The following is a 27,245-nucleotide window of genomic DNA, read 5'->3' as shown; positions in this document are numbered from 1 at the left end:
TAGGTCGGGAGTTGGTACCTTTAATGCCCTGGATAGTCATGGGAACAGGTGCCCTGCAGTTTCCGGGTGCCAAGGGCGACCCAGTTGCTGGGCAGTGGGAGCCAGCAGTGGGGCCTGAGTTCGTGGGGCCGTCGGCTTTCCGCAGTGAGCTTAAGCGTGGCAACGTGAACACAGTCATTGAGACCATCGGCCAGAAGCTTCGAGACTCCATGGGCCGAACCGTGGACCTGGGGCTGACGGGGAAGCTGGGGCCCGTGCACCCCAGTGTTGCAGTGAGTGGGCCCACTGGCATACCCCCCATCAGGGTGCCCTTCCGGGGGTTGTGCCCAGGGCCCTGGGGAAGACGGCCCACCCTGGTAGCACACCCCAGGCAGAGGACACTGAGCCGTCTTTCCTCCCACCTACTAGGATGGTGCCAGCAAGCTCGAGGAGAACGTGTATTACTTTGGCCGCACCGTGGAGACACTGCTACTCCGCTTTGGCAAGGTACCTGGGGAGTTAAGTGTCTGTCTGCCTTCGGGACCAGGCCTAGAGAGACCTCTTAGAGGGATGGGGTGGGGCTGGCTGTCCCAGGGGCCCCGTGGGAGGTGCTCCTTGGAGTTGGGGGTGGGGGGCATGCCACCAGGGCCTATATCAAGGGCCCTGCTCTGTGAGCCTGTTGCTGCTCCTGGTGACCTGAGGCTCTATAAGTGCCTTCCTGGAGGCTCAGGGGCCTGGTCTCCCCTTGGCTCCTACCCCAGTCTAGGCCAAAGGGAAAACCAATGAGCCAGCCTCCCACAACCCAAAGAGAAAGGCAGTGTTAGCTCCTCTCTACCGAGGTGTGAAGTAAGGCCTGGAGATGGGAGAAGATGTGCCCGGGGAGGGGAGTACTGGGTTGTGAGCCCCCACCCTGGGCTCTGTGTTCCCAGACCATCATTGAGGAGCAGATGGTCCTGAAGCGGGTCGCCAACATCCTCATCAACCTGTATGCCATGACGGCCGTGCTATCTCGGGCCAGCCGCTCCATCCGGGTGGGGCTCCCAAACCACGACCACGAGGTAAGTCTCTGCCAGCTTCATCTTCTGAACTTTAATGAGGCCATTGGTGGGGGCGGGGGGGGGGTGTCAGGGAGTGACATGACCCAGTCAAGGAGTGAGGGACTGGGTGGTCCAGGAGGCTGGTGTGTGTGCAGAGTTACGGCCATGGCCCGCACTGGTGGGCGGCTCGGAGGAGGAGGAGGTCTGCACTGCTCAGGACACAGGGCCACTCCCTTTTGTCTTCCTCCCTGAGGGAAGAGGGGTGGGTGAGTGACAAGGTCCCAAACCTGTGCATCTACCCCATTGCCTTCCTTACCCTGCCTGAGGAGCCCACGGCCTTCCTGATGTAGAAGAGCTAAGGCTGAGTGTCATGTAATTAGCTCTTGGGGACAGAGCTAGTTGAGTCAGGACTGGAATTAGAAGCAAAGACTCTGGCTCCTGAGCTGCTCAGTCTGGCTGCTGGAGGGCCTTGAAGCTCAGACACCAGAGAGGGGGCATCCTCCTCTTCCACCTTGGTTCTGGCAGGTTCTGCTGGCCAGCATCTTCTGTGCGGAAGCGTATTACCAGAACCTCTTCACCCTGTCCCAGCTGGACAAGTGTAAGTACTGGGGCGGAGAGGGCCAGGTTCCAGGTGATGGCCGAAGGTGAGCTGCCCCTGGGCCCTGTGAGCTGTGCACAGCCTCTCCCCTGCAGGAGGGAGGGAGGCTCGCCTGCAGCTGGGGCATGTGGGAGGTGAAGGTTTACAGAGGAAGTGGCATTGTCCCTGCCTCTTCACCCCTGCCCTCCAGGTAGGATAGCAGACATCCCAAGCTTTGGCTCCTTCTGCTCTTTGTCTGGAATGCTCCTCTCCCCTGTCCACTTACTCTTTTTCTGACCCTTACGGTCATTTGACCTCAAGTTCTGTGTCCGTCACAGAGCCCAGCCCTGTCGCCAAGTGATAGAAGAGAGGGGCACATGATCGTGTGCAGCCCTGGGCAAAAGTGCATCTGTTCCTTGCCTGGCGGAAGGATCCTTCTGCAGCCCCTGTTCCCATGGGAGTCAGGGTTCTTCGGGTCACCTCCAGGGCTCCTTTGCAGTGGGTCAGCTATTCTTTTAAAAAGAAGTTGTTCTAGCAATACTTCTGTTATCACAGATCTATTCTTTTTTCCTCCCAGATTCTCCAGAAAATCTAGATGAACAGATTAAGAAAGTGTCCCAGCAAGTCCTGGAGAAGCGAGCCTACATCTGTGCCCACCCTCTGGAAAGGACATCCTGAAGCCAAGGGACTGTGCTCCCAGCGGCCCCCAGGCCCTGGCCTGTCGCTGGTCAACAAGGAGGACTTGGGGGTTTCTACAAGTGGAACCACTTCTTCCTAGTCTATACAAGAATGTTCTCCTGGCCTGAGGGCACCTCACTAGGGCTGTGCCCGGCAGGCCCGCTGCTGACCTGATCCCAGGTGCTGACAAAACGGGGAGAGGGAAGGCAGCTGGTGACACCTGGGATTCGAGGGGCTTCTGCTCGTGTAGGAGATGTTGCTGCCTCTGGGGGTCCGTGCATCCTGTTGGCTTGTATGTGGAGCAAATACACTGCACACGTGTACTGGGAACTAACAAAAATTAGAAAATGCAGTTTGTGTTTACCCTTTGCCACGCTGATCACACTTGTCCTCAGAGCCCTGAGATCCCCTCTGGTGACAGCCTCCAGTTCTGTGTGTGTCAACCCTGCAGGAGGAGGGGCCCTGAGGGGCAGGTGGCCAGGCCACAGTGCCCCGGGGACCAACCAGTCCCTGGTTCTGGGCTCTCTCAGGTGATGGGTGAAAACCGCATGGGCGGCCATGTGAAGGCATGTGCTTTTTCTTGCCTGGGGCCTTGGCTCTTGAAGCAGGGACAAGAAGGAATCTTGAGGCGACACCAGTAGGCCTTTTCGGTTCTCTAGACTCCCTTCTACAGTTGCTGCCCGATGCCCTGGCCCCGGCGTGCTCACACGGGGAGGCTTCTAGGCTTCATCTGGTCCTGGGAAGTCCGGGGCTCCAGAAAGCGCACTGTAGCCACTGCCTTGCCTGGGGAGGAGGTGGCCAGGCTCTCCCCTGCCTCTTCAAGTCCAAGTGAATCTGCTGCCTGGACAGCTGGGCTGTCCTGAGCACTCCACCCGGGTTAGGGTGACTCATCTTCAAGAGGTAAAAGCTTACAAACCTGGTGACATTGGAGGTGACTTTACGGTGAAACAAGACATTCCTAGTGTGTTGTTGGCAAGGAAACGTTCCGTCCACACCAGAAAGTGCTCAGCCTCTACACGGCCTGGAGCCGTGGACACCCCTGCTGGTTCTCTGCATCCAGCCAACTGTCAAAGGCTGGAGCCCCTGGGTTCAAGCCTCCCTTTCCCACTGGCTGTCTCCGAAGTTTCCTTAACGTTGTGGGGAGGGGAGGCCCTGGGCGGCCCACAGTGCAGCCGGGTCCTGAGGGAGGCAGCCAGGGCCAGGCAGGAGGGAGACCAGGCTCAGCAGCCCTTGGGGCAGGGGGAGAAAGATCCATTTGGTTCCTCTGCTCTGGCAAACCTTGTCCCTAGGTAAACTCCTCTCTCTCCCCGAACAAAGGCTCTGGCAACCAACAAATCCGGATTCTCTATTCACCTATGAATGATCTCAAGGCCCATCTTCTTAGAAGGATGAGAGGGACCCACGCTTCTCGGCTCTCTCCCTCCCTCAGCTGCTGGCCAGGCAGTCCATCCTGGCTAATGTGTGTGGGGCTCAGAAAACCCTTAGACCTATCTTCCAGCTTCTGCATTTTATAAGAAACCAGGCCCAGAGCACTGAAGGGACTTGCCCAACTAGCACTAAACTCCCCTAGTTTTCACCCAGCACATTAATGCCAAGCCCAAACCTGACTCTTGATTTCCAAGCTTAGAAAGTGTGGACAGCTAAAACAAAACAGATACTGCAGGAAACACGCAGCTGCACAGGCTCAGCCCTGCAAAGGCCTCTCACCGATTCCAGGCTTGGGCGCTGGAGGAGGGGGCAGCTGGAAGAAAGGCGGTGGCTTCCTGTACAGGTCAAAGTCCTGGCGGCGCTGGTCCCAGCTCCACCTCCCTCGATCCAGCACCTTCTCCAGCGTTGTGTTTTCCCTCCATTCCTACATGGAGGACGGCCCAGTCAGGCAGGAGGGAGGCCTTGGGCCAGCCCCACTCGAGGCCCCGCTCCTCCCTGCAGACCTCCTTCAGCTCTGTGCTCACGGGCAGCAGCCTCACGTGCAGGTCGCTTTCGGTGCCTTTGTGAAGCCCGGTCAGTTGGAATCCACTGGCTGTGAGCCAGGCCTGGCGGGATTTCTTCTTTGCCTTCTTCTCCTCCTCCTCCGAGTCCTGAGGCTCCACCGTGGCCGAGAGGTAGTCCTGGGAATATGTGAACCTCCTTCTTGGCTCCTGGAAACGAGGGTAGAGGGGCTGGTAACAGATGGGGCTGTGCAGGCGTCAGAAGCGGCAGATGGGAGATGTTATGATGGTCCCTGACATCACTGCCAGGCCGTTCAGGGTAACTGAACTGGGACAGTCCCGTGCATGTTCTCCCCGACAGAAGCAGCCCTTTCCTAAAGCCAGCATGCTGGCGGCCTAAGCCGGGCCTTCTCCCTCAGGGCAAAGGCCGCAAGTGCTCTCCAGGAAGGGGAGGCCGAGCACTCAGCAGCCAGGGACGTGGGAGCGGGCCTGGGGGGCTCTCCCTTTTGTGCGGAGGGTGCACACGTAGCGTGGGACAGAACACCTCTCCCTCCAGAACCTGGCCCCCGGGCTGCTTCCCCTCACTGGCCTTTCTTGTGCACGTCAGAGACTGCCTTCCTCTCTGGGCCTCTCACTCACCTTGGCCATCTCCCGATATAGCTCCTCCTTGGCCAGCTGTGTGGAATTCAGGGTCTGGATCCCATAGTTATAAACTGCTTCTTTGGCAGGGGCCAAAATTCTGATCACCTTCACCATGGACGTCGGAGGCTTCTTGCCACCCTGGCAGACACCGGCAATATTTTTCTGAAGAAAGAGACACCAGTTGTGACCCCCCCACCCCCGCAGGCGCCCCAACACCAGTTTGCCAGCCTGCAGCAAGAAGGATGACCCCAGGCCATGGGCACAGTGCAGGCGTCAGTTCTTGAATCCTGGGCTGCCCTCCCCTCTCTGAGCCCTGCCACAGGGCCATGTGTCCAACCTCTCACTGCCCAGGCTGGCACTCAGGGCCAGAAAGATGCACAGAAGGTCAACAACATAACAGAAACTCAAGATCCAGCCCTGGAGCGGATTTGTGGCTTGGACGGCCAGAAGTGGGAGAAGCTTTGGGGGCCCAGGGCATATACCGGGGAGATGGCGACCTGAAGCAGCAAGGCCCACGGCCTTGCCCACAGCCACCTTTTAGGGCTGACTACATAGGGAACATCCCCGTCTCTCCAGAACCCCGAGGTGGTTCGTCAGCTTCCTTCAGGAATGAAAACAGCAGTGAGGAGAGAGAGAGAACCATGCCGGGAATGGTGGCTGGGCTCCCAAGAGAAAGCTGCACTCGGTCCTGTTAACATACGTAGCATGCCTGTCCTTCACCTGTTCACCTCCATCAAAGTTACCATCTTTTGCTTTGAAGAAACTATTAACTGAAGGTGGTGACCTTGACTCACATATTAACCACTGCTTTAGGCCAAGCCCCAGTGTCTTAGTCTCTGAGGAATTTCTGTAAGAGAAAGCAAGGTAATCAAGGGAAAGATTAAATCTGTGATTCATACACACGAAGGAGAAGTCAAGGCAGTAGAACCCCTATGGCTTGGAGCAACAGGGACTGAAGGCAAAGGCAGGCCACAGGTCAGCGGATGAGGGACAAAACTCTTCCCATGAGTACCTTCAAGATGACTGCCACAGGAGCCATCCAAGCTAGGACCCTGCAGCGGCACACAAATAGCTCCAGTCAGAGCACTGGGTTTTAGGCCCAGTTTTTCTCAGTGGTTCTCGATGGGGGGGGGGGGGTCAGTCGGAATGAAATTGTCTGCCTCAGAGCTGGTAGATTACAACCTGAGGGAGACAGTTTCCTCCTCTTATGGCACTTCTTTCTTGGAGTTTGAAGTGACGTTCTGACCAAAAGAGATTACGTGGTGAGGGGAAAGCCGTGTTCAACAGTTCTGGATGCCTGGCGTTCTCGGCCTGGGGCCTGGAGGCTGCAGGGAAATTTGGCTTCACAGCCAAGGTGACAAGATGTCTGAGAAATAGAACCCATATCAAAGACCACAGGCACAAACTGGACTGAAGCCAAGCCATTGGAAGGGATGGGATTAAGTGCAAGCCTTCTTAAAGCAGCAGAAAGCAAAGACTGGGTGTAAAACATTAGAGTTGAAATAAGGGGTGAGTGAGATGCTCCATGGAAGTGGTGCAGCTGTAGGATGAACTTGTGAACTGGAAGCCAGGGTCAGATAGGAAGCCCGAGTTTAGAGAACAGGAACCAGGGTCAAGATGTCTGAATGACAGAAGCCCCAAAAGGAAAGGGAAAAACAGGAATCGGAACTTTTAAGAAAGAAGCATCAGAATAGATCAGGAAAATTCCAAGCCTAGACACACTTAGTGAAATGTAAGACCTCAAAGGCAAAGACAAATTCTGAAAACTGCCAGAACGAGCAGGTCACCTGTGGAGGGAAAAGTACCAGACTGACCTCAGATTCTACACTAGCAGTCCTGTGAACAAGGTGAAGAACTTGAACTTAGGACTGTGTATCCAGGCAAAATGGCCACTCAGTTGAGGGCAGAGTGTCAGGTGTACAAGGCTTGGGAAGTTTCCGCAGAGACTATGGAATACACTCAGAAGAAAATTCAAAAGGGAAGAGGAAAACCCAGCAGTGTTCGGACAAAGGCAGCAAGTGATGTGATGTTTTCTTGTCTAAAAAGGACCAGGAACATGTAACAACCTTGAACCGAAATTCTGGAGACTTAACACATGAAAGGGATGGTAAGGTGTAAGTAGGAAAATATAAGAGGGGTGTATTAATATAAAAAGTTTCAGGGGCTCCTGGGTGGCTCAGTCCTTTGGGTGTCCGACTCTGGATTTTGGCTCAGGTCATGATTTCACGGTTCGTGGGTTAACGGGGCACTGAGCGCTAAGCCTGTTTGGGATTCTCTCTCTTTGCCTCTCCCCCACTGCACATACTCTCTCAATCTCAAAATACACTTTATTAAAAAGTTTCAGAATTCAGTAGGAACTTACCAAAAAATGAATGTGGTCTTTAGGACAACCACCTTAGAAACAAAGAATGTGTAACTCTGGTTAGACCAGATTTACTTCTGATTTCAAAAAAGAAGAATTTAAAAGAAAATGAGGTGGCCCCTCAAAAGCCTAATCTGACAATATTCTCTGTAAATGGCTTGTTTGCCGATGAGCAAATCTCAGATTCAACTTTTTAAAGCTAACAATACACTCTCTATAAAAACTGCTTTAGGGGCACCTGACTGGCCTGGTCTGTAAAGCATGTGACTCTTGATCCCAGGGTCATGAGTTCAAACCCCATGCTGGGTGTAGAAATTATTTACAAAATAAATAGTTAAAAAAAAAAAAAGAACAGCTTTCGACCAAAAGATACAGAGTTGCCATTAAAAGGTGGAAGACTATAAACTAGGTACAAAGGAACCATGAAACCAAGACAAGAAAAACTGGAGAGACATTCTTAACACTGGACCACATAATTCAAGATAAAAATCTATCATGAGGCACAAATAGACCTTGTATATTGAGGAAAAGTAAGAATTTATAAGTGTCATGAACATTTGTGCACCTTAACAGTATAGTCTCAAAATTTATTAAGCAAATGACAGGATCACAGAAAGAAATGGACATTTGCTTGACATCGCTGGATAGCAAACAAAGAAGTCCAGACTTGTGGGGCCAAGTATCTGGAGAGAAGGGAAAAACACTGAAGCCTGCCGTGCACCCCCCGCCCCCCCTAGTTTACTCTCAAGTTATTTGCTGATTCCTATATTGCTCATGAATGAGATAAATGGAGCAGACAAGAACCCAGGCAGGAAAAGCAGCCAAGAGGTTCAATGTTCAGATATTTTGGGAAGTGTCACCATGCTGGGAAACAAAGACTGGATTTCAGAGTGTGCCAAGGAGGAAGGCACCTGATTACACCCTAAGCGTCCAGTTGAGAAATCAGAAAAATCTGTGCTTTAGAAATAAAGGCAAAAAAGGGGTAAACCTTTCTAGGAGAAATTGTCCTTTGCCTGCTAGAAGAAACATAAACCCTCTCTAGAGGGTTTATACAATTTTTCCTACACAGTGTTTTTGCCATTTAAGGAAACACCCCCAGGCAGTCTACCTATTAAATACAATCCCTATTAAAATTCAAATGGTGATTGGTGGGAGCAAGATGGCAGAGAAATAGAGAGTTCTGTACTTCCCACCTCCATCTCTCAAGGGCTGAAGCCAAAGGACTCTGAACCGCAAGAGTCTGGGAGGAAAAGAGACAGTCCACTAAGAAGACAGCCTCATAGGGCTACCTCAAAAAAACAAACCAAAGTACTCATGGTGTGGAGTCCCAAATATCACTATGACTAGGGAAATAAAATAACCAAAGTCACAACAAGAGAGACCAAGGGAACCATTAAAAGAACACTTCCTGGGGCACCTGGATGGCTCAGTGGGTTAAGCGTCCAGCTTCGGCTCAAGTCATGATCTTGTGGTTCATGGGTTTGAGCCCCGCATAAGGCTCTGTGCTGATAGCTAGCTCAGAGCCTGGGGCTGCCTCAGATTCTGTGTCTCCCTCTCGCTCTGACCCTCCCCTGCTCGCACTGTCTCTGTCTCTCAAAAATAAATAAAAACAAAAAAAATTTTAAAGACACTTCCTGAATGGACAGGTCCTGGACAGTCTATGAGTCTCCCTTAAGATAGTACTCGCAGGTGCAGAGTGCATAGAAAGCTTTTAAAACTGACAAGAGACAAAGCTAGCCAAAATGACAAAACAGAAGACCTCTCCTCAAAAGAAATGCCAGGAAGAAGTGACAGATAAAGAATTGGTCAAAACAGATCTAAGCAACATAACTGACCAAGAATTTAGAACAATAGTCATAAAATTAATTGCTGGGCTTTAAAAAGGCATAGAAGACAGAGAAGCTATTGCTACAAAGATTATGGACCTTAAAAATAGTTGTAATGAATTAAAAAGTGCTATAAATGAGGTGCATAATAAAATGGAGGCAGCCACTGCATGGACTGAAGAGGCAGAGAGGAGAATAGGTGAATTAGAAGATCCAGTTATAGAAAAAGAGGAAGCTGAGAAAAAGAGAAATTGATCCAGGATCACAAAAGGAGAATTTGAGGACTGCGTGATGCAATCAAATGGAACAATATCCGTATCTTAGGAATTCCATAACAAGAAGAGAGAGAGAGGAGGGCTAAAGGGGTACTTGAACAAATTATAGCTGAGAACTTCCCCAATCCTGGGAAGGAAACAGACATTAAATCCAAGAGACACACAGAACTCCCCTCACATAACTTGAATCGATCTTCTACATGACATAGTGATGACATAGTGAAACTGGCAAAATATACAGATAAAGAGAATTCTGAAAGCAGCTAGGGATAAATGGGCCTTAACATACAAAGGGAGACACATCAAGGGAGTAACAGACCTATCTACTGAAACTTGCAGGCCAGAAAGGAATGGCAGGAAATCTTCAATGTGATGAACAGAAAAATATGAAGCCAAGAATCCTTTATTCAGCAAGCCTGTCCTTCAGCATAGAAGGAGAGATAAAGGTTTTCCCAAACAAACAAAAATTGAAAGAATTTATCACCACCAAACCAGCCCTACAAGAAATTTTAAGAGGGACTCTATGAGGGAAAGGTTGCAAGGAACACAAGGTACCAGACACGCCACTACAAGCATGAATCCTACAGAGAACACAATGACTCTAAACCCATATTTTTCAATAATAACACTGAATGTAAATGGACTAAATTCTCCAATGAAAAGACATAGGGTAGGAGAATGGATTAAAAAAAAAAACTAGATCCCTCTATTTGCTGTCTACAAGAGACTCATTTTAGACCTGAAGACACCTTCAGATTCCAAGTGAGCTGATAGAGAAATATCTATCATGCTACTTGAAGTCAAAAGAGAGCTGGAGTAGCCATACTTCTTCAGGCAAACTGACTTTAAAGTAAAGGCAGTAATAGATGAAGAAGGGCATTATATAATAATTACAAGGTCTATCCATCAGGAAGAGCTAATTATTATATAATATATATATTATAAATGTCTATGCACTGAATTCCAAAGCACCCAAATACATAAGACAATCACAAACATAAGCAATCTGATTGATAATAATGTGCTAATTGCAGGGAACTTTAATACTCCACTTGCAGTAATGGATAGATCAATTAGACAGAAAATCACTAAAGAAACAAAGGACCTGAATGATACATTGGACCAGATGGACTTGACAGATATATTTAGAACTCTACATCCTGAAGCTATGGAATTGACTTTCTTCTCGAGTGCATATGGTACATTCTCCAAGATAGACCACATACTGGGTCAAAAAGCAGCCCTCAATAAATATAAAAGAAATGAGATCATACCATGCATACTTTCAATCACAACGCTATGAAACTTGAAATCAACCACAGGAAAAAATCTGGAAAGTTTCCAAAACATGGAAGTTAAAGAACACCCTACTAAAGAATGGATGGGCCAATCAGGCAATTAGAGAAGAAATTTAAAATATATATGGAAACAAATGAAAATGAAAATACAACTCTTTGGGATGCAGCAAAGGCAGTCCTAAGAGGAAAACACATTGCAATCCAGGCCTATTTCAAGAAACTAGAAAGCACAAATACAAAAATCTAACAGCATACCTAAAGGACCTAGAATCAGAGCAACAAGAACACCCCAAACCCAGCAGAAGAAGAGAAATAATAAAGATCAGGGTAGAAATAAACAATGTAGAATTAAAAAAAAAAAACCGTTGAGCAGATCAATGAAACCAAGAGTTGGTTTTTTGAAAAAATATACAAAATTGATAAATTTCTAGCCAGGCTTCTCAAAAAGAAAAGAGAGAGCACCCAAATAGACAAAAACATGAATGAAAATGGATTTATTACAACCAATCCCTCAGAAATAAAAGCAATTATCAGGGAATACTATGAAAAATTATATGCCAACAAACTGGACAACCTAGAAGAAATGGACAAATTCCTAAACACATATGCACTACCAAAACTCAAATGGGAAGAGATAGAAAATCTGGAAAGATCCATAACTAGTGAAGAAATTGAATCAGTTACCAAAAATCTCCCAACAAATAAGAGCCTGGGCTAGATAGCTTCCCTGAAAAATTCTACCAGACATGTAAATCAGAGTTAATACCCATTCTTCTCAAGCTATTCCAAAAAAATAGAAATGTAAAGAAAACTTCCAGACTCATTCTACAAAGCCAGCATCACTTTGATTCCCACACCAGACAGAGGCCCAGCAAAAAAAGAGAACTAAAGGCCAATATCCCTGATGAATATGGATGCAAAAACCCTCAACAAGATACTAGCAAATCAAATTCAACAGCATATAATGGATTCTCCACCATGATCAATTGGGATTCATTCCTGGGTTACAGGGCTGGTTCAATATCCGCAAATCCATCAATGTGATCCATCACATTAACAAAAGAAAGGTAAAAGGCATATGATCCTGTCGATTAATTCAGAAAAAGCATTTGACAAAATACAGAATCTTTTCTTAATAAAAACCCTTGAGAAAGTCAAGATAGAAGGAACTTAAACATCATAAAAGCCATTTATGAAAGCCCACAGCTAATATCATTCTCAATGGGGAAAAACTGAGAGTTTCCCCTCTGAGATCAGGAACACGACAGGGGTCTCCACTCACCACTGTTGTTTAACACAGTGCTGGAGGTCCTAGCATCAGCAATCAGACAACAAAAGGAAATAAAAGGCATCAGAATTGGCAAAGATGAAGTCAAACTTTCACTTTTTGCAGATGACATGATACTCTACATGGAAAACCCGGCAGACTCCACCAGAAGTCTGCTAGAACTGATCCATGAATTCAGCAAAGGCACAGGGTACAAAATCAACATACAGAAATCAGTTACATTTTTATATACCAATAATGAAGCAACAGAAAGAGAAATCAAGAAACTCATCTCATTCACAATTGTACACAAAAAACAAAATACCTAGAAATAAAACTATACAAAGATGTAAAAGATCTGTATGATAAGAACTATAGACAACTTATGAAGGAAATTGAAGAAGACACAAAGAAATAGAAAACCATTCCATGCTTATGGATAGGAAGAATAAATATTGCTAAAATGTCAATACTACCCAAAGCAATCTACACATTCAATGCAATCCCCATCAAAATTGCACCAGCATTCTTCGCAGAGCTAGAACAAACAATCCTAAATTTTGTATGGAATCACAAAAGACCCTGAATAGCCAAAGTAATATTGAAGAAGAAAACCAAAATGGGAGGCATCACAACCTCAGACTTTAGCCTCTACTACAAAGCTGTCATCATCAAGACAGTATGGTATTGGCACAAAAACAGACACATAGACCAATGGAATAGAATAGAGAACCCAGAACTGGGCCCACAAATGTATGGCCAATTAGTCTTTGACAAAGCAGGAAAGAGTATCCAACGGAAAAAAGCCTCCTTAGCAGGTGGTGCTGGGAGAACTGGACAGCAACATGCAGAAGAATGAAACGACCACTCTCTTACACCATACACAAAAATAAACTCAAAATAGATGAAGGACCTGAATGTGAGACAGGAAACCATCAAAACCCTAGAGGAGAAAGCAGGAAACAGCCTCCTTGACCTCAACCGCAGCAATTTCTTACTTGACATATTCCCAAAGGCAAGGGAATCAAGAGCAAAAATGAACTCCTCATCAAGATAAAAAGCTTCTGGGGCGCCTGGGTGGCTCAGTCGGCTAAGCCTCCGACTTCGGCTCAGGTCAGATCTCACGTTCGTGGGTTTGAGCCCCATGTCAGGCTCTGTGCTGAAAGCTAGCTCAGAGCCTGGAGCCTGTTTCTGACTCTGTGTCTCCTTCTCTCTCTGACCCTCCCCCTCTCATGCTCTGTCTCTCTCTGTATCAAAAATAAATAAAACATTTAAAAAATTAAATTTAAAAAAAAGATAAAAAAACTTCTGTAGGCAAAGGAAACAATCAATAAAACTAATAGGCGGCCGATGGAATGGGAAAAGATCGTTGCAAATGACATCAGATAAAGGGCTAGTATCCAAAATCTACAAGGAACTCACCAAACTCCACACCCAAAAAAACGAACAATCCAGTGAAGAAATGGGCAGAAGACATGAACAAACACTTCTCCAAAGAGGACATCCAGATGGCCAATGTCACTCGTCATCAGGGAAATACAAATCAAAACCTCATGTTGGTCAGAGTGGCTAAAATGAACAAATCAGGAGACTATAGATGCTGGCGAGGATGTGGAGAAATGGGCACCCTCCTACACTGTTTGTTGGTGGGAATGTAAACAGGTGCAGCCACTCTGAAAAACAGCGTGGAAGTTCCAGAAAAATTAACAATAGAATTCCCCTATGACCCAGCTATAGCACTGCTAGGGATTTATCCAAGAGATACAGGCGTGCCAATGCATAGGAGCACATGTACCCCAATGTTCGTAGCAACACTTTCAACAATACCTAAATCATGGAAACAGCTGAAATGTCCATAAACTGAAGAATGGATCAAGAAGATGTGGTTTATATATACAATACTACATAGCAATGAGAAAGAATGAAATCTGGCCATTTGTAGCAACATGGATGGAACTCGAGGATGTTATGCTAAGTGAAATAAGTCAGGCAGAGAAGAACAGATACGATATGTTTTCACTCATATGTGGAACAGGAGAAACTTAACAGAGGACCATGGGGGAGAGGAAGGGGAAAATAGTTAGGGAGGCAAACCATAAGAGACTCCTAAATACTGAGAACAAACTGAGGGTTGATGGGGGTGGGAGAGAGGGGAAAATGGGTGATGGGCATGGAGGAGGGCACTTGTTGGGATGAGCACTGGGTGTTATATGGAATCTAATTGACAATAAACTACAAAAAAATTAAAAAATAAAATTCCAATGGTATTTCTCACAGAAATAGAACAATTCTTAAATTTTTACAAAACTACAAAAGATCCCCAATAACCAAAGCAATCTTGAGAAAGACCAACGCTGGAGGCATCATTTCCTGATTCAAGTATATTACAAAACTATAGTCATCCAAACAGTATGGTACTGCCATAAAAATAGACACAAAGGTCTATGGAACAGAAGAGAGCCCAGAAATAAACTCACACCTATACAGCCCATTTATAACAAAGGAGCCAATAATATACAATGGAAAAAGAACAATCTTTTCAATAAATGGTGCTGGGAAAATAGACCAGCCACATGCAAAAAAATGAAATTGGACCACTGTTTCACACCATACACAAAAATCAACTCAAAATGTATTAAAGACTTGAATCTAAGACCTGAAACCATAAAAATCCTGGAAGAAAAAAATAGGCAATTAACTCTGACATCTGTCTTAGCCATGATTTTTTTGTATTTGACAATAAAAGCAGAAATAAACAAGTGGGACTACATCAAACTAAAAAGCTTCTGCACAGTGAAGGACGCCATCAACATGATGAAAAGGCAACCTGCTGAACGGGAGAAGGCGTTTGCAAGTGATAGAACCAATAAGGGGATTAATATTGGAAATACATAAAGAACTCCTATAGCTCAATAGCAAAAGCCAAGAAAACAAAACACACCTGATTTTAAAATGGGGAGAAGATTTGAATAAACCTTTTTCCAGAGAAGATATACAAATGGCCAACAGGTAAATGAAAAAGTGCTTAACATCGCTCATCATCAGGAAAATGGAAATCAAAACCACCTCACACATGTTAAAATGACTATTATTAAAAAGAGAAGAAATAACAAGTGTTGATGAGGCTGTGGAGAAAATGGAATCCTTGTGCACCCTTGGTAGGAATGTAAACTGGTGCAGCCACTATGGAAATTAGTATGGAGGTTCCTCAAAACATTACTAACAGAACCACCATATGACTCAGCAGTTCCACTACTGGGTATTTATCCAAAGGAACTGAAAACACTAATTCAGAAAGATATACGGCCCCCCATGTTCACTACACCGTTATTTACCATAGCCGTGACACAGAAGCAACCTCAGTGTCCACTGATGGATGAACAAATCAGATGTGGTGTGTGTGTGTGTGTTACATAATACAATATACTCAGCCACAGAAGAGAAGGAAATCTTGCCTTCTGTGACAACATGGATAGCCTGGAGGGTGTTATGCTAAATGAAGTAAGACTGAGAAACCTCACTTATTTGTGGAATCTAAAATGAACAAAAACACAAATTCATATATACAACAGGTTGGTGGTTGCTAAAAGCAAGGGGTGGGTGAAATGAATAAGTGCAGTCAAAAGGCATAAACTCTCAATCGTACGATAAGTAAATCATGGGGACATCTTATATAGCAGAGTGACTATAGTACTGTATTGCATGTTTGAAAGTTCTCCTAAGGAAAAAAAATTTGCTATATGTAGTGATGGGTGTTAATCAGACTTACCATGGTGATATACACAAGTACTGCACCATTATGTTGTATACCTGAACCTAACAGAACATGCTGGTTATGTCTCAATTTTAAAAAACTAAGAGACAGGAGCGCCTGGGTGGCTCAGTTAAGCGTCTGACTTCAGCTCAGGTCATGATCTTGCGGTTTGTGAGTTCAAGCCCACATCAGGCTCTGTGCTAACAGCTCAGAGCCTGGAGCTTCCTTCAGATTTTGTGTCTCCCCTTTTCTCTGCACCCCCCATGCTCGTGCTCTGTCTTGTCTCTCAATAATAAATAAAAATGTTAAAGAAAATTTTTAAACAAACAAAGAACTAAGAGACATGCCAAGACATCAGATCAAATAAGAAACCCAAGGGGAAAGGTAGATAATCCAGAGAGATCCAAGATAATCCAGATCTTGGAATTCGCAGACAAGAACATTACAATAATTATGACTAATACATGAAAAGGTGGAGAATTGAACTAGATACTTGAAATCTATAGAAAAATCTAATGGAAATCTTAACATTTGCAAAATAATCATTGAAGTTACAATTCACTGGATGGGTTTAACGGCAGACTGAACATACAGCAGAAGAGATCAATGAGTTAAGAATCGATTGGTTAAAAACATCCTGACTGAGGACACGTGGGTGGCTCGGTCAGTTGCGTGACTTTGGCATGGGTCATGATCTTGTGGTCCATGGGTTCAAGTCCCACATGGGCCTCTCTGCTGTCAGTATGGAGCCTGCTTCAGATCCTCTGTCTTCCTCTCTCTCTATCCCTCCCCTGCTCATGCTCTCTCTCTCAAAAATAATCATTTTTTAAAATTCCATATTGAAGCACACATATAAGTAATATATAGGTCATAGTGAAAATAGCGAACTTGTCATTCGAATCCCAGGAGGAGACACAGAGAGAACTTGAGTAGAACAGAAGTATTTTTGAAGAGAAATATTGGTCTAGAATTTTTAAAATGTAAAGATATCAAGCCACAGATTCAATCAGCTCTACAAACCCGTAGCAAGATAAATACAAAGAAAAATAGATCTAAGAACATCAAAGTAAAACTGAAAACGAAAAGGAAAACAATGTTACATGCAACGAGGGCAGAGGACAGGATCTTCCAAAGGGCCAAGAATAAAAATGACAGCTGCCTGAAACAATGGAACTCAAAAGACAATGAGGATGACAGCTTTCAAGTGTGAAAATAATTGTCAAGCTGGCATTCTGCCAAGAAAAATATCCCCCCAAAGTTAGCCAGAGAAACATAATGCATGGAACTCACTAACTGAAACGTGTCCTCAAAATACTGCACTGAAACAACACAAAGGCAAGCCACAGGTTGCAAAGAGATATTTGTAATATGTGCATCTCACAGCTCATCTAGATTAAAAAAAAATCCAGATGAGCTGGGGGAAAAATGTACGAAAGAAAATGTACAAATAGCCAGTAAGAGGTGAAGATAGGTGCTCAGGATTGTTCCTCAGGGAAAGGCACATTAAAATGAAAACGTAATACCCATACACCTCACCAAGTGGGCAGGACTATAAAGATGGACAATTTCAAGCGTTTGTGACATTGAGACACAAATAGAACACGATGCTTCTATATTTGCTGACAGCAGTGTGGAATGGCACAACCACTTTGGAAATGGGGCAGTTAAAAGTTAAACATATGCCTGGGTATGTGCCCAAAGGGATGAGTAAACAGGTCCAACAGAGAGACTGTACAAAACACCATAGCAACTTTAGCCATAAGAGCCTCCCCTTAAACACCCTGGAAAATAACACAAATGTAAATCAGTAGGAAAATAAATAATTGTGGCATATGCATAATGGAAAACTGCATAGCAACAAATATGTATGTAATCAGATCAATCTTTATAAATAGATATGTGAAGCAAAAGAAGCCAGTGCAAGAATATATAGTGTATGGTTCCATTACATAAGGTTCGACAAACAGCAAGCAAACCTGTTCTGTGAGGATAGATTCAAGATAGTAGTTCACTGGGAAGAGGCATGGTACTTTCTGGGGCCACAGAATCCTCCTACACCCTGATCTGTGTAATGGTCTCGCACGTATGTGCGTAGACAACAATGAGACTACATACTTAAGATAGATGCATTTTACTGTATTTACTCTAAAAAGTATTACCAGAGACAAAAAGATACCTATCATGTTTATGAAAATCAAATCAACAGGATAAAGCAGTCCTAACTTTGTGTATATCTAAAACATAAGTGGACAGATATAAAACAAAACCAGGAGAGAAGAAAGAAACGAATCCATCATCAGATTTAGAGATTTTAACAGACTCCCCCAGTAACTAAGGAACAGAATTTAATCAGGATACAGATTTGTAAAGTAAAACAAAACAAAGGTGCTGTATTTGGAACACTATCAACAACTGCAGGATATATTTTTTCCTCAGGTACTCTGGAACACTTGCCAGAACTGACCTATTCTGGTTTATAAGATGTCAACAAAGGATAGAAATTATACAGAATATATTCCCCGATAGCAATGCGTAGAACTGAATAACAAAACAGGTAACAAAAAGTCTAAAGTATTTGGAAATTATACAATATACCCTTACCTAATCCATTGATCAAAGAACAAATGAAAATGGAAAGTAGAAAATATGTTTAACTGAATCATGAAAATATGATGTATAAAAACATGGGGGATGCACTTAATACTCATAGGAAATTTTTAGCCAAGATGAATATTATAATAAAATGATGGCATGTCTGAAAATTATCAAAACATCCGTCTGAAGAAATTAGAAAAAGCAGAGCAAATGCAAGCCAGAGAAAGTAAGAAGAAGGAATAAGAGCAGAAATCAATGAAACAGAAAACAAGTGCACAACATGGAATCAGAAGAGCAACAGAGATATTGGTTCTTTGAGGAAAATAATGCATTTTAAATGCAATTTTAATAAAGATCTCAATTACCCATAAACAAACTCATGTATAAAGAGCAACCTGATTTGACAGAATAGGCAATATAAATCATCTGGGAAGGGACAGGCATTTAAGCAAAGTGCTGGTACCATTGATCATGTGGAAAGATGAATGTAGATTCCTACCCTCATACAAAACATAAATTCCTCGTGGAGTCAACATTTAAATATGATGAACAAAAATTTAAATCTTTTTAGAAGAAAACACAGAATAGTTGTATGACTTTGGGGTGGAAAAAGATTTTAAATAAGGCAAAAAAAAATTAGGTCATAAAGGAAGAAATGGAAATTTTACAAAGTAACTTCTGCCCATTAAAATACGCCAGTAAGAGAGTGAAAAGATAAGTAAGGCACCAAGAGATCTTTGCAACGTTTATAAAATGCCATTGTTACCATTAGAACATTCAAACAAAACCAAAAGTTTGAAAGAACATATTAATAAAATAAATTACCAAATTTATGAACATATATTCAATTGCACTAACGCAAATTAAAACATTCATGAGATACTATTATGATCAGATTGCAATAATTTAAGTCTGAATATAACCGATGTGAGCAAGGAAGTAGGAAAATAGAAAGTCCTTCATGGTTACCAGGAATATAATGGTATAAACATTTTGGAAAATAAAATATGACCCAGGCAAGTCGAAGTACAGCTCAGCAATTTTAATCCTAAGTATACATCTCAAAAAAATCTTGCATATCTTTTTAAAAGATATATTTAAGATATGTTTGCAATTATTTTTTAATGTTTACTTATTTTTGAGAGACAGAGTATGAGTGGGGGAGGGGCAGGGACAGAGGGAGACAAAGATTGTGAAGCAGGCTCCAGGCTTTAAACTTGTAAGCCCAGAGCCCGACGTGGGGCTCAAACCCATGAACCGCAAGATCATGACCTGAACCAAAGTCGGACACTTAACCGACTGAGCCACCCAGATGACCCAAAATTATATTGTTTAAATAGCAAAACATAAGAAAGACACATGCCCACTAATAAGCTGTGGTATATTCCTACACATAAACATGGTTGAATCTCATTAATACTGCGCAAAAATTAAAACTGCCTAAGGTGATATACAGTATTACTCCATCTTATGACATTCAGATATGGCAATCAAAATTGTTTATGAATATATATTCATGCACTGTCAACTATACTGCAATAAAAAGATAAAACTGGGAGCACACACAAAAATACATAAATACACACAGTAAGCCGTAAGGGAAAAGCAAATGAAAGATAAAATGTAAGATAATGGTAACTTCTGCCTCAGGGGTGAGAAATGGGAAACAGCATACAGAGAACTACAAAAACACTGATCATGTTCAACTCCTTAAGCTGGAGAGTGGGTATAAGACTTGGGCTTTATTATTCTTAGCAGTACCCACATATATGCTCTTAATGTATATTTAATAAAAGTTAGCAAAACAACCTATGAAAATAAAACAGGAACTCGAGAATTTCTGTAAAGTAAACACATGACTGAGGCAACTTAAAATTATAAATTGTGAACCAGCACGAACACTCTGGTCTCTCTTCAGATCGAGTAAATCTTTTGCCTTTTACTAAAGATTTCCATGGAATGAACCAGCATAAATGTCACAGGTGAAGATCAAATTAGTGAAATGGAAGGTAAAGCAGAATTCAGGATAAAATACGAATAAGATTGAGCGTCAGATTTTGGTGCAGGCCATGATCTCACGGTTTGTGAGTTCAAGCCCCGCATCAGGCTCTGTGCTGACAGCTCGGAGCCGGGAGCCTGCTTCGGATTCTGTGTCTCCCTCTCTCTCTGTTCCTCCATCTCTGTCTCTCAAATATAAACAAACATTAAAGAAAAAAAAGAAGAGAAGAGCACACAGTGAGATGCAGCCACCATAAGCCTTGGGCTCAGAATGAGACCCATTCAACCCGCACCTTGCCCTTGACTTCCCAACCTCCAGGACAGTGAGAAAACCAAGTCCTGATGTTTAAGCTGCGCAGCCAGCAGTGTTCTGTATGGCGACCTGCAGAGACTTATGCAGGAAGGAAGGGTATCCAGATTGGGAAGGACAAGGAAAATGCTCCTTATCCAGGGATGACATGATCCAATTTCAAAAGATTTCAGATATGACATCAATATGCAAAAGCCAACTATAATTCTCTGTTCTTACGACCATTCAAAAATTAAATAATGCAGTTCATGATGGCATGAATTTCATCAGGTGTAAGACCTGTGCATGACAGCTACAAAACTTCCTGAAGGATATTACAGAAGACCCAAAAGACATTCTATGTTCATGAATGGCCAGCCTCAAAACTGTCAACATGGCAATTCTCCCCAAAACTGATCTATATATTCAATACAAACCTTATGAAAATCCCCACAGGTTTCTTTTTTAATAAATTGGCAAGGTGATCCTAAAATTATACAGAAATGCAAAGGACCCAAAATAGTCTAACAATTTTGAAAAAGAAGTTAAGACTTTATACAACCCAATTTCAAAACTGCCTGTAAAGATACAGTAATCAAGATAACGGGCTCATGTAAAGATAGGCATCTAAGTCAGTGGAATGTAACAGAACCTAGAAATAAGTCCCTGCATTCCTGATCAACAGATTCTTGGCGATGTTGCCAAAGCAATTTGATGGCAGGAGAGTTGATCTTTTTGAAAAGTGGTGCTTAAGACAGTATCCACATGCAAAGAAGATGAATTTAGACTCTTACCTTACATCATACATGCACACACAAAAATGGTAAAGATGATTTAAAGGTCTAAAAGTAAGTCAAAACTCCAAATCCCCTAGAAGAAGGCACAGGAGAAAAGCTTTGTGAGCTTGGGTCAAGCAGCTCTCCCAACTATGTCATCAAAAGCATGATCGATCAATAAGAGAAAGACACTGATAAGCTGGAATTCCTCAAAATGAAAAGCCCTCACACGTCAAGAGTTTTTCCTTACACGATTAAGGAAGTAAAGAGACAAGACACATACACTGAGAAAATATTTGTAAAACATAGTTCTGACTAGGCAACTACATCCAAAATAAAGATCTCTTACAACTCAACAAGAAGACAACCTGATTTTAAAATGTGTAAAATATATGAATAGTTGCCAGAGATATAGACATTATTAATAAGTACATTAAGAGATATCCAAGGGATGCCTAGGTGGCTCATTTGGTTAAGCTTTTGACTCTTGATTTCAGCTCAGGTCATGATCTCGCAGTTCATGAGTTTGAGCCCCACATTGGGCTCCAGGCTGATAGCACTGAGCCTGCTTGGTATTCTGTCTCTCTCTCTCTCTCCCTCCCTCCCTCTCTCTCTGCCCCTTCCTGTTCACTATCTCTCTCTCAAAATAAATAAACATTAAACAAAAATTTTAATGTGATACATCCAATCAATGGAATACTATTCAATTTTTAAGAGGAACTATTGACACATTCTGCAACGTGGATGAACCCCAGAAATATACTCAGTGAAAGAAGCCAGACACTAAAGGTCACGTATTGTCAAGTCCATTTACATGAAATGTCTAGAAGAGGCAAATCTGTAGAGACAAAATGCAGATCAGCGATTACCTAGGACTGGAGGTGGGACCAGGGATGGACTTCAAACAGGGATAGGGAACAAATTTATGGGAAGGAAATGTTCTAAAACTGGATGGTGTTGGTTGTACAACTCCATAAGTTTACTTTAAAATTGATTTATATACAGTTACAATGATTACATTTTATGGTATGTAAATTATATCAGAGTAAAAATCAAAAAATTATGGTTGGGTTTCAATTACTGATTATAGCATGGAAAAGCTACTTAAGGCCATTTGAAATTAGCAATAACTAAGATGAAACACTTTTTTAAAATCTGGAACAATATTTCCAAGTGGTTTCAATAAAATATAAGTGATGTAGAGACATTAAGTAAACTGTAGAAACATATTACAAAATTCTGTACAGCCATATTTTTATAAAATCTTCAAGACCTTGTGTTAAATGACATAAACAAAACAGTATTAACCCATAAATGAATGTGATACATTGTGTACTTGAGTGTGTGTGTGCCTGTGTAAGTGCATCAAGAAGGAAGAATAAGGGAGTAAGGGAAGACTGCTAATCTCAGCACTTTGACTTTTTATAAGATTGTATCTAGGTCTTGTTTTGTAATTTCTAAGAAATTTAAGGCAAATAACAATTGGGAATATACAGTACATGTAACACTTTACAGAATGTGGCCAACGATGTCTACAGAGGAAAATGTGTAGCCTTTCTTATTCAACAAGGACAAATAAAAATGAATGAAATAGTCACCTCAAAAAGCTGGAAAGTGCAGCCACTGTGGAAAACAGTATGGAGTTGCCACATAAAGTTAAAAATAGAACTACCATATGATCCAGTGAATTTACTACTGGGTATTTACTCAAAGAAAATGAAAACACTACTTTGAAAAGATACTCGGACATCTCTGTTGACTGCAGCACTATTTACAATGGCCAAGACGTGGAAACAGCCCAAGTGTTCAGTCGTCTAATGTATACGGTTGGCTCTCCCCCAGCCTGCCCGGGATCCCAGGAGAGCAGATGCAGGAACCAGTCATCTGCCCTGGATCCCCTCACAGGTGACTGGACAGCCCAGGGGGGCAAAGGCCTGGGGCCCTTGACCCAGGGAGGAGAGCACCCACCTGGACCACGTTGTGCTCCGCACCTTTGTTCTTCAGCACCATGATGTTCCGCCACCGCAGGTACTTCTCCTGGTGGGCTTGGATCTCATGGGTGAGGATGGATTTCCGATTTCGGAAGTCCTCGAGATTAGGGGCAGGATGAGTCGGCAAGACCAATGATTTTCCATCTGGGAGGTCTTCTTGCGAAATGGGCAGCCCCAGCACTTGGCTCAAGTCTTTGACCATGGAAGAGGATGGCAGCAGGTCCCTGGCGATCACCTCCCGGAGTCTGGTGCTGTGATAGCAGATGTGATAGATCCTGAAATGCAGAGGGCCCCCCCACACACAGCCTCGTCTCCCTTTCAAGATGAGTGAAACCGACCGCATTTCACAACATGAAATGAAGCCCGGAGGCTGGCTACCTGGTCCCGGGTCACGGAGCTCACAGAGTTTAGAGTCCACCTGAACTAGTCCACAAACCAGAATGCCTCCTTTTCGCTCTCCTCCCAGCCCCCAGAAGTTAAGGGCTTCCCACATCCCACTTGGATTGCTTTTCTGCTACTGTGGCCTTATTCCATGCCTGTCACCAACCCACGCCCCATCAGGGAACAGCTCCAACCAGCCAGCCAATCAGGGGGGTGGATCTCAGAACTCCTGCCAAAGGAGGAAGGCACTGCACACACACGTCACATCCCAGCAATGCTCAGGACTCAGAGACCATCCCTGGGCCCCCGACCCTGAGAATCCTCCTTGCTTCCCTCCCCCGAGGCCCAGTATGCCGTGGGCTCTTGGATCACGCTGATGCTCTGAAGCGTACATGTCAGCTGTTATTTGCTGCTCTCTGTCTGACACTTCTGAGGTCCACGGAGAAGGTCATGCCAGAGAATGGTGGGCTCTGCCTCTGGTCAGCTGAGCTCTCCGGCCCATTGTTTGACCTTTCAGACAGGGATCAAGTCATGATGGACGCAGCTACCCAAGGTGCAGCCAGCACTTCATGGACAGCAGTTTTCTTCCCTTCCCCTAACACCCCCCGCCCCCGCTATCCCACATCCCAGCAGGGCAGGGCGGGGTCAGGCCTCCTCTGACTGCTGACCCATGTGCCCCTGCACTTCCCCTTCTTGAGTTACAGCTCCAGCCTACAGTTTCGGGGCTACTGGGCTATACCTGCCTTGCCCCTCAGGCATGGAGAGGTGGGAGATCATAAGACTAAATCCTCTTACTCCGCATCTGGACTCTCTCCCTTCCTCTCTCTCTAGACTCTGTTCTCTCCTTTATTAATACATTCAATAAGCTGGGCACCAAGGCTCAGCCACGGCTGTTGCTGGCTTTAAAAGTGTAAAGAGACAGTTTGTACCCCACCGACCTCTGGACTGTACTGAGTGGACTTGTCCTGCTCACTAGCACTCAAGGTCAGCCTTTCCTGGGAGGGAAGAACCAGCCAGTGTCCTCTGCCACCCCCTCACAAAGCCCAGAACAGGCTGCCCAGGGTCCCAGGGACCCGACTGCACTACACTTTCTTAGCCCCCGCTTCCAAACTGGGTGTGCTTCACTCATCCCCATTCCTAGAGCAGGTGCCTGGCCATGAGTGCTCCCTACATGAGCGGAGAAGGTCCTCCTGGAGCATGGGCCCCGCTCAACCCAGTGGGAGGAGCATGCAGCCTCCCACGGTTCTGCACAGATGAAGGCATGCACTGTTCAAATCCAGATCTTTGGAGGGTGCCTTTTGGATGACAGCTTCACGGACAGGAAGTTAGTGAAGAAGCCAACAAATGCAAACACCCAGTTGGTAGAGAAAACCATTGCAGGCCTGGGGGTCTGTCTGGTTCCAGTCTCATCACTCACTGGGAAAAGGGGTTTTAACTCCCCCACTTGCAGCTCACGCTATTCTAGGCTATTTGCCAAGAGCAGCAGAGAGCTTCACATGACCTGGGTTCAAGTAACCCGCCCTCCCTCCCCTAGTGCGATTCTGAAACCCCCTTGGGAGAGGGTGACAGAGGCTGAGGATCCCTCGGAATTGTACTCCTCTCCTGGTTAGACTCCTCTGGGCGTAAAGAGGAATAAAAACCACCCCCGGAGGGCCCTCTGGGTCCCCGCCCACCCCCCATGCCCGGGGCAGCCTGGCACACCTTGTCAGGGCCTGGAAGGTCTTCTCGGGAACGGTGTTGCGGATGTAGAGTGCCGAGCGCTTCATGAGCTGTGCCAGCGGCTTGAAAAGATGCACTTGGTACAGGACGGTGTCCAGGTGCGCGTACAGGCGGTGGCGGAAGAGCAGTGCGGAGTTGTACAGCACCTTGGACTTGCTGCGTTCGGCTTCAACGGCTCTGCAGGAGCCCAAGGGGCAGGGCTTTGTCAGCCAACAACGCTCTGGGCTGCTGCCCTGGGCGAGAGCCTTTTTCTGACCTTTTCCCTTTCTTTCTCTTTTTGCTTGTTGAAAAACACACAAACCGGGGCGCCTGGGTGGCTCAGTCGATTAAACGACCTACTCTTGATTTCGGCTCGGGTCATGATCTCAGGGTTTGTGGGACGGAGCCCTGAGTGGGCCTCTGCCCTGACACCATAGAGCCTGCTTGAGATTCTCTCTCCCCCTCTATGTCCTCCCCTGCTCGTGCGCTCTCTTCTCTCTCTCTTAAAATAAATACATAAACATTTTTAAAAAGAAATTTTTCTTTATCCTCTATCATCTGAAAGCTTTATAATTTTGCTTTTTCAAAAACAGATTTCTTTTTCTGGTGAACTCTGAAGAAGACCCAGTAATTGTGGTCTAGGTAACTGCACTGTGTCCTCAATAAGGCATTCTACATATGGAAGGTGCACCACTGGTGGAAGTTAGATATTGGGCACACGGCACCACTCTGTATCATTTTTGCAACTTATCATGAGTCAATAATTATTCCCAGTGGTTTTTAATCTCCTGGAACTGATTTTTGTGAATTGCGTGAACCAGCAAATTAGGAAATTCTCAGAAGATTAGAAACAGAGTGGAACTTCCTCAAATTGATAATGGACATCTACAAAAAGCCTACACCTAACATATTTGTAATGGGGCAAAACTAATGCCTTCCACCAATGACCAGAAACAAGGCAAGGAGGTCACCACTCTTACGTGTACAAGAATGTTGAGTCCCGGAAAATCCATATTAACTCCCCACACTGCACCTGCCGCAGGTATCATTCTGCACTCGTGTATTTTCTCTCTATGTTTTCTCTTAACCCTTTTCTTTCTGCAACCTCGTTTGAGGAATATCAAAATAAAATGTTATCTGAATATCAAAAAAAAAAAAAAAAGAATGTTGAGTCCTAGCCACCACACAACAGAAGTACAGGTTGGAAAGGAAGAAACTCAAGATGACACGAACAAATGGAAAGACGTTTCATGCACATAGATTGGAAGAACAAATATTGTGGGGCGCCTGGGTAGTCTGTTGAGTAGCTGACTTTGGCTCAGGTCATGATCTCGAGAGCCCTGAGTCCGAGCCCCACATTGGCTCGGAGCCTGGAGCTGCTTCGGATTCTGTGTCTCCCTCTTTCTCTGCCCCTTCCCTGCTCATGCTCGCTCGCTCTCGCTCTCTCTCTCTCAAAACTAAATAATTAACATTTTAAAAAAATTTAAAGAACAAATATCATTAAAATATCTATACTGCCCAAAGCAATCCACAGATTTAATGCAATCCCTGTCAAAACACCACCAACGTTGTTCACAGAGCTAGAACAAGCAGTCCTAATATGTGTCTGGAGCCACAAAAGATCCCAAATAGAGCGGCTGCTGCAAGACCTCTGTGCCGACATCGCGACAGCGAGCGCCCTGCACACCGGGAAGGCCCCCTCTACGTGCTGCTGAGCCAGTCCCGGACCCGACGATCCCGCCCTCGGTCTTCTGAGCAGAAATCGCAAAGATGGAAGGACTGGAAATGGCAGACCATATGATGGCCATGAACCACGGGCGCTTCCCCGACGGCACCAACGGGCTGCACACCACCCTGCCCATCGCATGGGCAGGGGGCAGTTCCCGAGCCCCCA

The 27,245-nt window shown here is 44.7% G+C and overlaps 2 protein-coding genes and 2 pseudogenes across 5 annotated transcripts in view; 3 read left to right on the top strand and 1 right to left on the bottom strand.

The window, feature by feature from the left end:
- The window catches only part of ACAD9 (acyl-CoA dehydrogenase family member 9), a 41,388-nt gene extending 38,749 nt beyond the window's left edge, over positions 1-2,639 (top strand). The window contains exons 14-18 of the mRNA XM_029916177.1: positions 146-272; positions 409-486; positions 909-1,037; positions 1,542-1,614; positions 2,171-2,639. Coding sequence (XP_029772037.1) covers positions 146-272; positions 409-486; positions 909-1,037; positions 1,542-1,614; positions 2,171-2,271 — 508 coding nt within the window. The 3' untranslated portion in view covers positions 2,272-2,639. The remainder of the gene's footprint in view (positions 1-145; positions 273-408; positions 487-908; positions 1,038-1,541; positions 1,615-2,170) is intronic.
- The window catches only part of KIAA1257 (KIAA1257 ortholog), a 67,293-nt gene continuing 41,097 nt past the window's right edge, over positions 1,050-27,245 (bottom strand). For 2 of the 4 annotated variants that reach the window (XM_029916172.1, XM_029916176.1), the window contains 6 exons: positions 25,355-25,549; positions 23,250-23,547; positions 4,839-5,003; positions 4,203-4,409; positions 3,979-4,123; positions 1,050-1,264 (listed from right to left, as the gene is read on the bottom strand). In XM_029916172.1, coding sequence (XP_029772032.1) covers positions 1,230-1,264; positions 3,979-4,123; positions 4,203-4,409; positions 4,839-5,003; positions 23,250-23,547; positions 25,355-25,549 — 1,045 coding nt within the window. In that variant the 3' untranslated portion in view covers positions 1,050-1,229. The remainder of the gene's footprint in view (positions 1,265-3,978; positions 4,124-4,202; positions 4,410-4,838; positions 5,004-23,249; positions 23,548-25,354; positions 25,550-27,245) is intronic. The other 2 variants (XM_029916173.1, XM_029916175.1) reach the window with 2 other exon arrangements.
- Positions 20,124-20,190, top strand: LOC115275650 (annotated as a pseudogene).
- LOC115273205 overlaps positions 27,122-27,245 on the top strand; it is an 845-nt pseudogene continuing 721 nt past the window's right edge.

Source organism: Suricata suricatta, chromosome 12 (assembly GCF_006229205.1).
Source record: "Suricata suricatta isolate VVHF042 chromosome 12, meerkat_22Aug2017_6uvM2_HiC, whole genome shotgun sequence".
Lineage (NCBI taxonomy): Eukaryota > Metazoa > Chordata > Mammalia > Carnivora > Herpestidae > Suricata > Suricata suricatta.
This window is presented reverse-complemented; position numbering and strand designations above follow the sequence as displayed.